The sequence below is a fragment of the Periplaneta americana genome, chromosome 5 (assembly GCF_040183065.1).
Source record: "Periplaneta americana isolate PAMFEO1 chromosome 5, P.americana_PAMFEO1_priV1, whole genome shotgun sequence".
NCBI classification, from domain to species: Eukaryota; Metazoa; Arthropoda; class Insecta; order Blattodea; family Blattidae; genus Periplaneta; species Periplaneta americana.
Window position 1 is genome coordinate 41,817,777 of NC_091121.1, and position 16,579 is coordinate 41,834,355.

Genomic DNA, 16,579 nt, shown 5'->3' on the forward strand with positions numbered 1-16,579 from the left:
TCCATGTCCCCCAAGATCCTTCATGGCATATTTATGGGCTATTTTTACCTTTACATTTAAAGACGTTGTTTTGAAATGTGTCGCAAATAGATTACTGAACTGGTTAATTATAGAACAAGTGCGCGCTGAAAAATAATTCTTATTAAAATGGAAGGACAATTTTTAAATGATTTTGGATTGTGGGCTCCCGTCAAGGCTCTCAGGGCGTGTCGTCCCCGCCCTGAGCCCAAGGTTTTGCTCTGAGAATCTTGACTGTCGTTGCTGGTCCACAGCGAATCATGTAGGATCTCGAAGCGTGGGTTAAGCCCGTTATTCTGTTGTATTGGATAGAGCAAGCGGTTTGACTTTGTATTCCTCAAAACAACAGTGCGCATGAATTATGGAGCTCACTTGCAAATTAGAACAAACCTTCCTCCGCTAAATTATTAGCTACACGTGTCCAGTAACGAAACACTTGCCACGAGATATTTCAAAGAACATCATTTAGCATATGGTGTAGGCTACAGACCCCTCAGATACAAAGATACAAGAATTCAAGAAAGAAGATGAGCAGACGTCTTTGAAAACAAGAATGATTAGAAAAGATGTGAAGTCCACCTCTAAAATGAATATTGAAGTTGAGATTAAGATCAAGATTAAGATTAAGCCTAAGCTGCTGATGATGATATAAAAGTTACATCACATCTGGCCCATTATGAGTTAGCTTTATAAAGGTTAAAAGAGGAAAATTATTGTTATTTATATTTTTACTTAGGCATATTTACTTTTTATTTATTTATTTATTTTAATCTATTTTATTTGTTTATTTATTATATTATTTCTTTATTGGCCAACTTATAGCTACGATGAAAGAGTAATGGAACGGAGAAAAATTCTCTCCGGCGCCGGGATTTGAACCCGGGTTTTCAGCTCTACGTGCTGATGCTTTATCCACTAATCCACACCGGATACCCACACCGGCGCTGGACAGAATCGTCTCAGTTTAAGTTCAAACTCTTGGTTCCCTCTAGTGGCCGCCCTCTGCACTACGTCATAGATGTCTATGAACGTAGGACTGAAGTCCACACATGTGCTGAGGTGCACTCATTATGAGTGACTAGTTGGCCAGGATCCGACGGAATAAGCGCCGTCTTAAATCACGAAGTGATTTACGCATATCATATATATTATTTTAATGTACCGAAGTACATATGATATTTCCATGCAGATATTATGCGTCACCATACGATGAAAGAGTAATGGAACGGAGAAAAATTCTCTCCGGCGCCGGGATTGAACCCGGGTTTTCAGGTCTATGTGCTGATGCTTTATCCACTAATCCACACCGGATACCCACACCCGAAACGATTCTGTCCGATGCCGGTGTGGGTATCCAGCGTGGATTAGTGGATAAAGCATCAGCACGTAGAGCTGAAAACCCGGGTTCAACTCCCGGCGCCGGAGAGAATTCTTCTCCGTTCCATTACTCTTTCATCGTATGATGACGCAGAATATCTGCATGGAAATATCATATGTACTTCGGTACATTAAAATAATATATAAGTTATAGCTACCAATTTTGATTGTATTTATGATATTGGGCTCTTCTAGAAGAACTTATATTTCTTTAGTGTGTCTCTTCCTCCAAAATCCATTTTCAAATACTGGACCATACATTCTGCGTAAAATTTTTCTTTCACATATCGCTAATCTTCTTCCTTAGTGAAGAACTGCTTTCAGGACATGGGAGGAAGGAGTGATAGTAAGAAGAAGAAGAAGAAGAATAAGAAGAAGAAGAAAGTGCATAGGATTTGTCGCTGATATGTCGTTGATAGCAGAAGAAGAGACAATACTAAGGGATATGCTAGTGGAGCTAAATTACAACTGCGAGCAGTAGTATGGGCTGAAGATGCAAACAAGACGAAGACCATGATTGTCGGAAGAAAAATAAAGTAAACGTGCGAATGTTAAATGAGGCAGTAAAGCAAGTGAACAGTTTCAAATACTTGGGGTTTACTATAAGCAGTAACACGAACTGCTACCAGAAAGTCAAAACAAGGATACCAATGGCCAAGGAGTATCGTCTGTAGACCTCTGGAAAAAGAACTAAGGAAGATACTAGTGAAGTGCTTTGTGTGGAGTGTTACACTGTGTGGGGAAAAGCATGGACATTACGACGAAGTGTAGAGAAGAGACTAAAAGCATTTGAAATGTGGATATGGAGAAGAATGGAGTGTAAGAAATGCACAGACAGAATAAGAAACGAAGCTGTGTTGGAAAGAGTGGGTGAAGAAAGAATGACGGTGAAACAGGAAAAGGAATTGGTTGGGTCGTTGGCTGAGAAGAAACTATTTACTGACGAAGGAATGGTAAACGGGAGAAGAGTTCGAAGGAGAAGAAGCTATCAGATGATAGACGACATTACGATATATAGAGCATATGCGGAGACAAAGAGGAAGGGAGAAAATAGGAAAGTTTGGAGAATGCTGGGTTTGCAGTGAAAGACCTGCCCTTGGGCAGAATTTTAATATTATCCTCCCACCTACGTCTCGGCCTCCCCAAAGGTCTTTTTCCCTCCGCCCTCCCAACTAACACTCCATTTAGTTGTCTTTCATAAATAAAAATAAATCCTGTCAAGATTGGCCTCTCAAGTGTTTTATACAAAGTGAATTTTGTCTTTTTAGGGAGTATATGGGACTTAAAAAAATTATTTTATCCGAAAATATGCTCTACAAATTGTTTTTAAATTAAAAATCAAAATAAAACAATTAATATTTATTTCAGAATATGCATTATCTTCACTGTAAAAAATAAAAACTACGGCAAACCCACATAAAAATAAGACAATTAACAAAAAAAATTAAAGAACAGAAGAATTTTAAAATAATCATATTATCATATTCAATTAAATAAATACCCATCATGTAATGTTTCCCTGTTTTATTATTTAACTAGCCATACCCGTGCGCTCCGCTGCACCCGTTAGAAATAAATATAAAGTAATTACATAATTAAAATAGGACGTTTGATCCAGGGAACAATCGTGTTTGATAGAAGGATAAATCGTTTAATATGATACTTAATTTAAATTGTATTTAAAATATTAAAATGCGATCATTTTGATCCAGAGACCACTCATTTGGTGCAATGACAATTCCTTTAACATGTTATTAATTGTTATTACCAATTATTTTTGGAAAAGCGAAAATTAACAGAAAAATTTTGGCTACAGATTTATTATTATGTTTATATTATATTATATTATATTATATTATATTATATTATATTATATTATATTATATTATGTAAAAAGTGTGTTGATAACGGATGTACTCGAATTAGAAAGTTTTTAATTTGTTGTGGAAGTTCTTGAATCTCAGGAGGAACAGCTTTTACAACAGCGCAACATAATCTGCTTGGCTCATTACCCAATTTTTTTGCATTGCATTTATTGCATATATATTTTATGTATTTTAACACGATTCAATTGAGCATAGTTAAAATCTGAATTATAAAATAATGGATTGCTAAGCTAACGTACTATTACTGCATACTAAATCAATACACTCTCGTTGTTCGTTAATTCTCTGAGATAAAAATCAATATGTTCATAAACATTATTTTAAGAAATACAGGAAATGAATATACAGAATAACCTATCAAGTTTTCTGTGCATAAGAAGCTATTTTAATCTTAGATGTCCTCAATTCACTCACAAGTTACTGTAATAACATTATAGCATTATGTCCATCTAGAGAAACTACACTTTCCAATGATGAATTAATAATTAATTATACAAATCGGTTAATTTAGCTTCCTATATTACTTCATACAAACACAGAAACATTGTCTGTAGGCTATGTTTCATAGCTTTCGATTGTTGTGTCCAAGGCCCCTTATAGACGAAGTCATTTGTTTTTTATTTCAATACACGGCCTTAGATGGCAGTTATTTTAATTTTAAAACTCATATATCTCATTAAATATCAGTCCTATCAAAATTTTTCAAAGAATGAAACTTAACAGAAATCATTTTTAAAGAAACTTTTGTTATGTAACATTTTTCACAAAAATCAATAATAAGCGAGATATTTCGATTTATTTAATTCAGGCCCTCTTATAACCCCCCTTTTAAATAACGTATTTTGAATGCCATATAGCCTAAAATCTAAGTTACAACGAACTTAATTTATATTGCAATTTTCATCGAAATCCGTTCAGCCATTATCGCGTGAAAAGGTAACAAACATACAGACAGACAGACAGACAGACATACAAACAAAAATTTAAAAAAAGCGATTTTCGGTTTCAGGATGATTAATTATACATGTTAACACCAATTATTTTTAGAAAATCGAAGATTACCAGAAACATTTTGGCTACAGATTTATTATTAGTATAGATTGAAGATTTTATTGGATTAGCATTAATAATCTGATTGCAGATGTTTTTAACTTTTATGTCAACCTCCAGATGAAATCCAGTTTCTTGATAGAGCTCCTTCAAACTTGAGTGGCTGAATTTGTGGAATCAATCCATCATACTCGCCAAAAAACACGGACTGGCTGGTAGGGAGAAGCCAGTGTGTTAATGCAAATATAGACAAGTCATGAATATTAATGACATTCAGATTTGACTTCCTGAATAGAAGAAAATAATCTCGCCAAGGTTAACACTTTGCAGACATTTTAATGCTGAAATTGGTTTTATCCTAATTTTAGGAATTATCTATCTGATTTATGGCTTGTTATAATGTGATTTCAATGTTATTTTTAACAGACCTACTGGTCAACTTACCCAATCCTCATTTCAGTTTGGTTGATAGGCTTTCCCCTCTACTCACACTCTTTACCATCCGTGAAGGGGAAGATGCTACTGTCTATCTTACTAACGTTCGACTAATTGACTTTGAACATAGTGAAAATTCTTATTATTGAAAATGTTTAACGGTAATCTATATTTCGAAAATCTACACTAAGCATTTGTAATTCATTTTATTGCTGTTTATATCAACTATCACATTAAAAAGCTACTGACAGCAGCAGATAAATGTTTTCTTCACTGCTAGTTGCTACTCTAAGCATACACACTAGGACAATCAGCACTGTGTCACTCCCCCCGTCACTTCATAATACAAACTAACATCTCTTAATTTAATTAATTAGTTGAAAATATTGTAAGAACGACACTAAAATATACTCAAATATGTAACTGTCAAATATCTGTGTCATTGTATTTTATATCCACTTACGTACTTTATTTAATATTTTATTTTCTTGTGTGTACAACTTGGGGGGTGCAAGTATAAGAGGTAACAGCTACCGGTCTGTTACTGACGGACTCAGGGCAAGTAGAAGGGGAAAGAAATGCCTTCGCATCCTCTCAACTTGTATGAAATGTCGTTTAGAGTTAGTTTATGGCAGAATTATTTTATTATTATTTTTATTATTATTATTATTATTCCGTTCTCATTCAGAAAGAAGGGTATAATTTAGTTGTGAATATAGTGACAATATTGTAAAAAAAGAAATAGAAACAGGGGAACATTGGTTACCAAGTAACTGTCAAGTAACGTTTTGTAATGTATTTGCATATGTGTGTTTTAAATTTTATTAAATATTACAATAAAATATGTCATTGTTGTTACGTTGGAAGTAGAGCCATTAGTTCTTTAGCACTCCAATATTCTTCACTTACAGATATATTTCTATCAAATTGTTTAACATCAGAGGAGATGTTGTTGTTGTTGTTTAGTCAACTGCCCGAAGACAGGTTTGAACCTCACATGTGATACCAAGAAGGCACCGCTTATGAGGCAGCTAGGCTAGGAGATAACGGGGTAAGTTGGCCAGTTCCTTTCCCTTCCATTGCATACATCGCCAACTAGCTACATATTACACTAGTCAGTCTTCAGATGCATACAAACGATTATTCTTCTTCTGACACATATCATCAAGTGAGATGTACTGCCTGATAATAGAGAACTTCAATCAGAGGAATGGAGGAGATGACCTTGATCAATTTCTTCTTGAAGATTACAAAGTGGATATAGATGTGAAAAATATAATCAAATTCTATGCAAATGCTTTGCCAAACAATCATGACCCATCAGTACAATATGGTATACATTTGTGATTACAGTAGAGCATCGATTATCCGAAACAATTGGGGACTCGGATAACTCATTTTTCGGATAACCGATCATTTACGAAAACAAATTGTACTGGTGTCATAGGAGCAGTATGAAACAAAGAAACACTGATATTAAACACAAAACTGTACATACAGTATATGTTTTGTATCACACGTCTTACAAATAACACAGAGAACTGACTAGCCTAGTTTGACAAGTTCAAAACGGCCATTAAAGTAGGCCTACAGTTTAGCAAAAGAAGTCCAAACTTTTTCTTTTGCTTCAGAGCTGAGACTATTTTTTGCCGCTAAATCTCGCAAACAGTGCTAGCGAAACGTCTACATGGCATGTGCGCAAATTCAAATTTGCCGACTGGAACATTTTTGGTTGATCGGTATTCGGATAATCGATGCTCTACTGTATGTAAGTTAAAAATTCTAACTTAACAGGTACATGGAAAAAGAAAATTGGGAAGACTTAAAATTTAAAAGAGATGGTAGGTGGGTGAAACAAACCACTTGACCTAATTTCCTTGAAAGGAAGGCGATGATGATCGAAATATTAAATTTACATTTTGTGCTAATAAAAATTCATATTGTTGTGAAACATGAATTACTTGAAGAATAATTGTGTGAATGTGATGTCATCTACTTGGTAAACATATTTCCTTGATCATTTCCATTAAACTGTGTCCCTGACTGCATGCAAATGAGCACAATTAATTCAGTGGGTCTCCTCCGAGGGCAGGGCAAGTCAGGTACTCATACTTATTTATTGTTGTTTTTGTTTACACTGTGCCACCTATACAAAAATTTCAACGAACATTAAGGATTCTATGATACATGCATTAATTTCTCAATGTCATTTGTATGGGACAATGATGAATGGTCGATCAAGAGATAAACAATTGGACAACTACGATCACATCTTCCAGATCGTTTCATAAGTTACTTAAATGTCAAAACTCAGCATATGTAACATTTTCCCTTGAACTGTCACACTATTAGGCCCAGTTGGAAAAGTCAGGTGAAGGACAGGAATACAAATAGATGTAAAATATTAAAAGTTTAACACAGTATTAAATTCAAGCATATTTTAAGGAACAAAAATGTACAGTGTAATGAGGGAGGTAACTATGAATCATAAACTAAAATGAATCCATTGACAAATAAAATAATGGACTCGAAAGAACAATATGTTCTAGGGTTTTAAGTGTGTGTAGGTATCTACTAGATATACTGTAATTTTCAAACAAGAAAATACGTCTCCTGTGGAATGCCCTGTAGACTACAATTTATATTGTTTTACTTACGTTCAGCTAAGACTTATTGTAATTTGAGTTGAATTTGATATTTAATTGGGAAATTTAAAATATGAATGTGCCACATTCAGATTTCAATAAGAATTTAAAAACTTATTAAGCTAAACACTGATAAAAATAAAAAACTGTGCTAAAATAATGAAAATAAAGAACTTAAAACTTGTATTTTAACTTGACTTCCAATTGTTGCTTTCGAGATACATTACTGTAACTTAATGTGGTATCAATAATGATTTATGAGTATTAATTATATATTGAAGGAAATTTCCAGAAACTTATTAGAAACAGTTTGATTAATATTTTATAACCGAATTTACAATTTACCAATATGTTTCTAGTCAATGATGTATACAATGGAGGGGGAAAGGAATTAGCCACCCTACCCTATGATTTTCTGGCTTAGTTGCCTCATGAGTGATACCTTATTGGCATCATTTATGAGGTTCCAATCAGTCTCCGGACTGTTGACTAAATCTACTTATTAACAGCACAATGATTGTTGAACCCTACATAGGATGATACATTTATTAGGTTCTGAAAAAAACAATAATTGATCTTAGTTCGTTATAATTATAAATGGAGGGACCATCCCTTAAGTTTATTGCCACTACTGGTATCGATGTAATGTTAGACAATGGGAAGAGTAAACCATTGTTTCCACAATCGATATTAAAATTCCAAAAACAATATAAGGTTATGGGAAAACAAATATTCATGAAAGACAGCAATGAAAAATAATCGCTTTAGTGAAGTCAAGTGAATTCTGCTACAATAAAAACAAGCGAAATATGTGATAAATTAAGAAAAGAAACAAAGTCTAAAACCAATGTAGGATTATCAACACTTAAAACGTTTATGGATTACTTCTCTCAATTACACTTTTCTCTTGTAAGATAACCAGAAAAAACATCACACTGTGATGAAAGTATTGTACTGTTTATATGAAGTTTAGTATTTAGTATTTATTTATTTAACCTGGTAGAAATAAGGCCGTCACGCCTTCTCTGCTCCTCTATCAGGGGATTACAACTATAATATGAACAATAAAATTACAATTAACATTAAATTTACAATTACAATTACAATAAAAATTAAAGTATGACAAGATTACCTGATTAATGAAAGCTAGACATTTTATCATAGAAGTTAAGAACAAAGAATATTTTTGCATTTACTGAATTACAAATTAAACCTACAATAACAAAAATCTATAGTAATGAAATTACCGGATATTGAAATATTTTGTGATAGATTAAGAGAACTATTTACAAGAAACCATATCTGAACGAGTCTCAATTACTGGCCAAGTGCCTAGTAAGTTTGCGTTTGAATTCAATTTTATTTCGACAGTCCCTGATGCTAGCAGGTAAAGTTTAAGCATTAACATAACAAGTTGGAACTGAAAATGTGCTACATCTTCACTTAAAGCGGTACCTAACCCAGTATGAATTCACTGGAAACATAAAAATATTAAAACAACTAACAAAGCACACACATGAATCACACAATATCAGAAGAAGAAGATGAGGAGGAGGAGGAGGAGGAGGAGGAGGAGAAGGAGGAAGAGGAGTATAAGGAAGAGATGTCAATACTTGACCGTCGAAAGCCACAACAAAGGATTCAGAAAATTAAAAAGGAACAATTTCATAAGGATGAATACTGAAGACTGCAGATTCATACACCAAAACTCTCAGTAGAATAGATATAAATATTTCATTTATTTCTTTTTACATAATTAACAAAATTTGTCTTTAATACAGTGTGTTTGTATGTATATGTGTGTGATTGCAATTAAAAAGACATATATCTCACTTATCTAGTTTACTAACTATAATCACCTTATCACAAAACTTCTTGAGATCTTTAATATAAGTATAATAATTAGAATTACCTTAAATGATACAAACGAGTTTTGTTCGAAAACTGTTCTTTTCATTTCAATAACAGTATATTACACGATAGGTATTTATTCCCGGTCTTGTATTTAAAGCTTTAAAAGAAAGAAATTATTTATAGTAGGTATCTCAAATACGGTATAAATAGAAACTAAAAGAAGTGATTTTTTTATGTATAAAACAATATTACATCCTAGTTTATCAGTACAATATCTACTATTTCAATTCACGTTATAAGTTTTCCATTTCCATTAGGGTTGCCAGGCAATAAAATAAAAACAACAAATAAACTAAAAATTTCTTTAAACATAAAATTTATGTTTATATGTATATATATTTTTTTCAATAAATTACACATATTTTCGTCAGTGGACAGCAGTTAAAAAAATTGTTGATCAAAAGATAAAAACAAATCCTGAAAAATGGAAAAGTACTAAGTCATAAAAGGATGGAATTATGTGCTTCAACCCATCAAATTTGAGAAGCTATTCTCAGAATTGTTAACTTTGTGCCACTATATCTTCACTATACCAGTTCATAATGCTAATGTTGAGCGTGTTTATCATTAATTAATGTTCAACGAACAAAAGAACGAAATACAATGGATGTATCGAATGTAGGAGCTATTTTACAATGTAAATGGAACCTAGATTATGACAGCAAGGAATTTTGGGTATCCTGTATTTTTATTTGCTAAATCTGGCAACCCTAATTTCCACAGAATTTAATTACTTTTGATTATCAGCAGTATTAGGCTAAAATTTCAATCTGTTAAATTTCACAGAAAATTTCAATAAAAATCTAATTCAAAAGGAAATTCTGACTAAAAATATACTGAAATGTTGACTGTTTATCAATAGGCATATTAATATTGACTGTCTTTCCTATTGAACTACTTACAGAGAACAAAATAGACTGAAGAGCAGTAATCAATTCAGTTTTAAAATAAATATATAGTAAACGAACACTGCTTTTTACTCCTCTACTTCGCGTGAAAAGCAGTGATATGATTACTGGTACTGTACTGCAAGAAATTAACTTCAATTTATACATCCCCATGCAGTTTATAACAAAATCTTGTGCAATTCTTTAAAGACGTATTGGTATATCTTGATGTAGGGCAAGGAGCATTCCAACCTACTAGAATGCCGCTCAGTGGCAGAGATCAGCTACAGCATGCACAATCTGCCTGCAGGTTGAGCACATAATATCATATTACCTTCAAATACATTTACTGTACATAAAAGTCTGTGTGTCACGTTAACTACCACTTCACAGTTCTTATGAATATGAGTACACATATATATGTAATTTCTTCTATTGTTATTAAAACTAACATGTGTCTTAATTCAGCCCAATATATATCTGTTTTCATCCAGTTTAACTTATTCTCTACGTTACTGTAAACTGGGGTTACTTTGAACACAGAGGAAACTTTGAACATTTTTTTCTGAAAATTATATTTACGTTTCTACATGCTGCACTTGTTATAGATGGAGGTAAATTTGGTATGAGAATGATTTTTATAATAATTTACCTCCATCTATAACAAATGCAGCATGTAGAAACCTAAATATGATTTTCTGAAAAAAATATTCAAAGTTTCCTCTGTGTTCAAAGTAACCCCAGTTTACGGTACTTCAATAAATAAAATGTTTTAGCTTTGTAAGGAAAAGTTTTGTTTCAGCTTCATTCAATGGTTCAACATAAATTGGATCTTTCTCTTGTTTAGTTCAATACATTTTTACCCATTACAAATCGCAGACCAATTTAGTGCAACACAAATGTTGCTTTACTTTTTATAAATATATAGGTTTTTTTTTAAAGTAAGAGGAAACTTCGATTGCCCATATTATCTTCATTTTCTACACAATCTTAAAAATTCTGGCACAGGCATATTACACAAGAAATGGAACTTTTTGCATCACCACCTATTGCCATAACTTCATCGTAGACATTGTACAGTACGTGTCCACCATTTCGTTCTTGTACAATTAACAGCCTCTTTTCAATGCTCTTTACAGCAGTTCTGAGTTTGTGTTCTGAAATATCTGCCACAGTGTGTGCGACTTATCAATTGTCGTAGGTTTGCTCAAGAACACCATTTCCTTCAGATAGCCACACAACCAATAATCTGCTGGGTTAATATCTGGCGATCTTGCAGACTTACGGGAAAACGCCTACTGATAACACAGCCACCTGAACAATCAGAAACAAACTCGTTGTCATGGTGATGCGAAAAATCCCATTTCTTGTGTAATAAGCCAGTGCCAGAAATTTTAAGATTGTGTAGGAAATATGAACAACTGAAGCTACCTACTACTTTATGTAAAATAGGGCTTTATAAATTTGGAATAAATACTACTACTACTACTTTTGAAAAACCCTACATATTCAATTGAGAGTTTTTAACATCTCTCTAACACAGACAACATTTTCATGCTCTAACACTATGGAAGACTCTGATTATATCAAGTATACAGGAAAAATAACTGAGAGAGGATGAATAGTTTATACACTATTGGCTAGCAGTAATGCACACATCGGATGAAAGCTGTGTTTTGTGTTTTTATTTCTTGCTCAAAGTTCTTCAATCACATTTCAATTGTGTAGTGTTGTATTCATCTGCTAGAAGTTTCTTGGCATTAACACAATTCACTGTCTTCACACATGTAATATCTACATATGATGTAACTATTATGTAACATAATTCGTTGTGTTTTTGTGTATGACACAAATTATTATTTGATAGTGTTTAACATACATCACTTGGTCCCTTTGAATGGATGTCTGTCGCAGAGTAGCCATTGTTGGGCCTCTTCATAAGCGTCATCAACTCTGATCCATCCACATTTATCTTCTTCCGATGTAGGTTTGACACATAGAGGATCTGCAAGCAACCACTGATACGTAGAATACAGCTAATTCCATGAACACTTGAATTCAAGAAGCTGACTATTACAGAGTAATCATTTCAGTTTTTGATTGGGGAGGAGGGAGAGCAAGATATTTTAAGGAAGACCTTATAGATTATATCGCATGAAATAATTCCTTCCTCCCTTCCTATTTCCTCATTAAAAATAGTAAGAAATGCAATTAGAGACAAATTACCCTAACTAAATAAGCAAATGTAACCCAACATCTAGCATATGCAGATGATGTGGCCATAATTACAAGAACAAAGGCAGCACTATCAGGGTCACTACAAGAATTTGAGGAAGAAGCGAGAAAGCTTGGTTTGGAAATAAATGAAAGAAAAACCAAGTATATGAAAACATCCAGAAGAGAGATACAGAAGCAGGACAATGTGGTCTTTCATCACCATAATTTTGAAAATTGTACAAGTTTTAAATATTTAGGTACAATGATTACAAAAAATAATTATATATCCTCAGAAATAAAGACAAGAATAATGGCCGGTAAAAGGTGCCTGTTTGGGCTTGGAAAACTATTTAAACTCGGTTCATTATCCAGATCTGCAAAGAAAATAATTTATAAAACTATTCTAAGACCAATGGTTATATATGCTAGCGAAGCTTGGGTTTTAACAATAAATAATGAAAATATGCTAGCAGCTTGGGAAAGAAAAGTCCTGAGAAAGATATATAGTCCCCATTTTGAAAATGGTCAGTTTAGAAGTAGAACAAATAAAGAACTAATGGAACTGTATGGAGAACCGAGTATAGTTTCCTTCATTAAGAAAGGCAGACTTAGATGGTTGGGACATCTTGAACGTATGCCAGAAGGCCGATTACCTAAACGGGCATTATATGGACATCCAGGAAGATTAAGGAAGAGAGGAAGACCAAGGCTGAGGTGGCTTCAGGATGTGGAGGATGATCTGCGGAGAGTTGGATGCAAGAGATGGAGATAATGGGCTCAAGATAGAGATGAATGGTTTCTACTGATTAAGGAAGCCCAGGCCCTTCATGGGCTGTAGTGCTAATAATGAATGAATGAAATAAGCAAATGTGTATGGAAGTTCATTACATGCTGGTATCCTGACTACAGACATAAAAATATATTCATATGAATAATTGCATGATGTACAGTAAAATCAGGGACCACTTTATTACAAAGGAATCAATTTTAAGAATAAATTCAACCATCTTTGCCAAAAAGATCAAGGTTTCAAAATATAATAATGTTCAGAGAATGTTTTATATGTATAATTAAATTAAGATTCAGTTTGTTACAATATGAAAGATTTTTTTCTAATGGCGGGCACTTAACTTGAAACACTCTCATCTTTCATTTCTTGAAATTTCGTGGAAGTGGTATGACATCATATCTTGATATTTTGAGTTGATTAATCTTTTAACTGTGAAATTGATAAAGTTGACATGGGTATTTGTAAGGTATTATTTTCCTTGTTAATTTCTTAGCAAGACTGTCAGCAGCTTCAGAGTAAACTATTCCGGAGATTTCAAAATATAAAAATGTCCAAACAATGTCCATCACATGTATAACAACATTAAGATTCTATTCATTAGAATATAAAAACTGTCTATGCAAAACTGGCAAATACGAAGATTCATTATTTTACTACGGAAAAGAAGGTTCTCAAAATCACATATTTTTTTAGACGTGAACTAAAAAAATGTAGGAATAAATCAGTTATCAGATATTTCCGGAAATTTGACTTACAACATCTCAGAACTAAGAATATATCAATGAATTCATCATATACTGGTACCAGTACAATAATTAGATGTAACATGAAAACATAATAGACTTTAAATACCATTTCAAACATTAATTTTAAACGTCACGAAGGTAAAGTACTGGCATCATATGACGTTAGAAAATATTTGTCTGAACAACGTCAATAACCAGTCAATCACTGTTTCTGTATTTCATGCGATATTAATTTAACAAAATAATAGTTATCAGTATCACTTATGCATATTGCTTACTATAATAAATTACGCATTACATTAATGGATTTATGAATCAAAAATACTTTTATTTTGCAAATGCTAATTTGTTCTGTCTCAGGTAAATATATGGAAAATAGCCGATTACTGACTGAATGTTAATGAGGAAAAAAATTATAATTCACAGAGTGTAGAATATTCTATATTTCATTGAGAAACAAATGCTACACGATTTTCATGTTAACAGCTCGTACTGGGTTCATTAAAAATAGTAACAGAAGAAGTTATACAGTGTAAACAGAATTACAGTTTAGAGTTCTTTGAAATTTTCTTCTTAATTCTTCAAATATGACGTCATAAAATCAGTGAAAACTGAAAACGTAGAAAATTCCATGATTTTCCTTCAATGTACCTTTAAAAATGTGGATTGCCGACATAATGGTCAATGTCAACTGTATAATATGTGTAAATAAATGAGATTAAGTTCTCTTCAACATATCTCACTTGATAAGACACGGAGACAAGCAGTGATGAAATATTACTACCAGCACTTAAAAATAAATTCCTAATACTACTCCAAATACTGATAACATATTCAATGATAAACAGAACAAATTTCTGCAAAAGCAATGAGAGATACCAGTAGTAGATTATTAGACATTAGTCGTATATCTCAAGCCGCCGCCGCCGCCGCCGCCGCCACCACCACCACCACCACCACCACCACCACCACCACCACCACCACCACCACCACCACCACCACAACCACCACCACCACCACCACCACCACAACCACCACCACCACCACCACCACCACAACCACCAGAACCATTTTCTTCTTTTTCTTATTTCTCATCTCCTACAGCAGCACCACTACCATTATCATATTATTCTCTGCTGAGTGTTGCGTATTCATTCCAGAGCACAATTTAAAGAGAAATTTTGAAAAAATGGGAAGAAACCTGTCAAGAACTAGACATTTATTTAGGGGGAAGAAACACAAACGAAGCATAGATATTTGTAAGAAATATAAGAACTCCAATCAGAAACAGTGTGAAATAAAATGTTATAGGCAAAGAATCACGGAATAATAAGATTTCAATAGTTCCTGTTAACAGAACAAACGAACAGCTTTTCAACAAAACAGTAGTAACTTAAAATCTTCTTTTTCTTACTCTCCTTCTCCAGCAGCAGTAGCACTACCATCACTACCATATTATCATTTCTCCAGTGTTGCACATTCATCCCAGAATACAGTTTAAAAGAGAAATTTTTAAACAAAAAATAAGAAATGAGCAGAAAAATATCAAGAACTAGACAATTATTTACGAAGAAGGAAGACAAACGAAGCATAGATATTTTTAAGAAATAAAAGCACTCTAACCAGAAACCGTGTGAAATTAGATGTTATAGGCAAAGAATCATGGAATCACATTTTGTTGCTCAGGATGCGCCATAAGAGGCTGGTCTATGCTACACCCATGATGACATGAGATGATGATGGAGATTTGTTGGGATGCCACAGGGAGCTGAAGCTCCTGGAGAAAATCCCTGTGCAGTGTCACTTGGATAACAGGTTTGCCCAACACAAGTTATGAATCGGGAATACACTGGAGATCGAACTTAGAATCACAGAATTATAAGTTCAGCACTCTAGCCACTAGACCACTTTTGTAATAAATGTTATCTGCATTGCTTTACGTTTGTAAATTAAACTTGTTTATAACATTAATGCATTTTTGTCAACAATAGCCAATGGGCCATTCTATAAATCAAGACACTTCCATGCCTCTACCAACAATTTCATTATAAGAAGCCTCTACCATGGTTACACGAATTATTGGTATCTAGGAAAACGCAAGATTGGTTTCAGGTTATGTCTGACCAATATTTAAGCATATTTTTAAAATGCCTATTAAAAAAGGGACAAATGTGATAATGATATTTTTACTAAATCGACGGGACTGCTGTGAGATAGGAAAGTAATGGTAATGTCCCATTCAAAACGGCATGTAAGCTTACGGTCAGCCTAACTGTTAGTAACGGAGCCAATAAAGAAGTTTCTCTTTCTTTGTCTTCTGTAATGATGGAATCAATATGTTGCACTGAAATTTGAATGTTTTTAATATCTAGAGTTTTATCTGGACCTGGCTGAAGATACCAAAAAAAGTGACACTCCAAAAGATGTCCTAAAATTGACAGCATTGGAAACTATTCATAGTAGATTCCCTGAGAAAGAATAGCTTCATATTTTCACTGATGGAGCCTTACTGTCCAACCAAACTGGAGCAGGTGCTGGTACTACATGTCCACTTTTATCGTTTTATAAATCGTTAGGTTATGGAGCTACAAATTTTGATGGAGAAGTTGAAGCC

The 16,579-nt window shown here is 33.5% G+C and overlaps 2 protein-coding genes across 2 annotated transcripts in view; one reads left to right on the forward strand and one right to left on the reverse strand.

Moving 5' to 3' along the window:
* The window catches only part of LOC138699545 (leptin receptor gene-related protein), a 422,899-nt gene that overhangs the window by 175,387 nt on the left and 230,933 nt on the right, over positions 1-16,579 (forward strand). The window lies entirely within an intron of this gene.
* Positions 9,121-16,579, reverse strand: part of LOC138699537 (putative phosphatidate phosphatase) — an 89,663-nt gene continuing 82,204 nt past the window's right edge. The window contains exons 7-8 of the mRNA XM_069825509.1: positions 12,092-12,217; positions 9,121-11,526 (exon numbers count right to left, since the gene is read on the reverse strand). Of these exons, the coding sequence (XP_069681610.1) occupies positions 11,494-11,526; positions 12,092-12,217 (159 nt within the window). The 3' untranslated portion in view covers positions 9,121-11,493. The remainder of the gene's footprint in view (positions 11,527-12,091; positions 12,218-16,579) is intronic.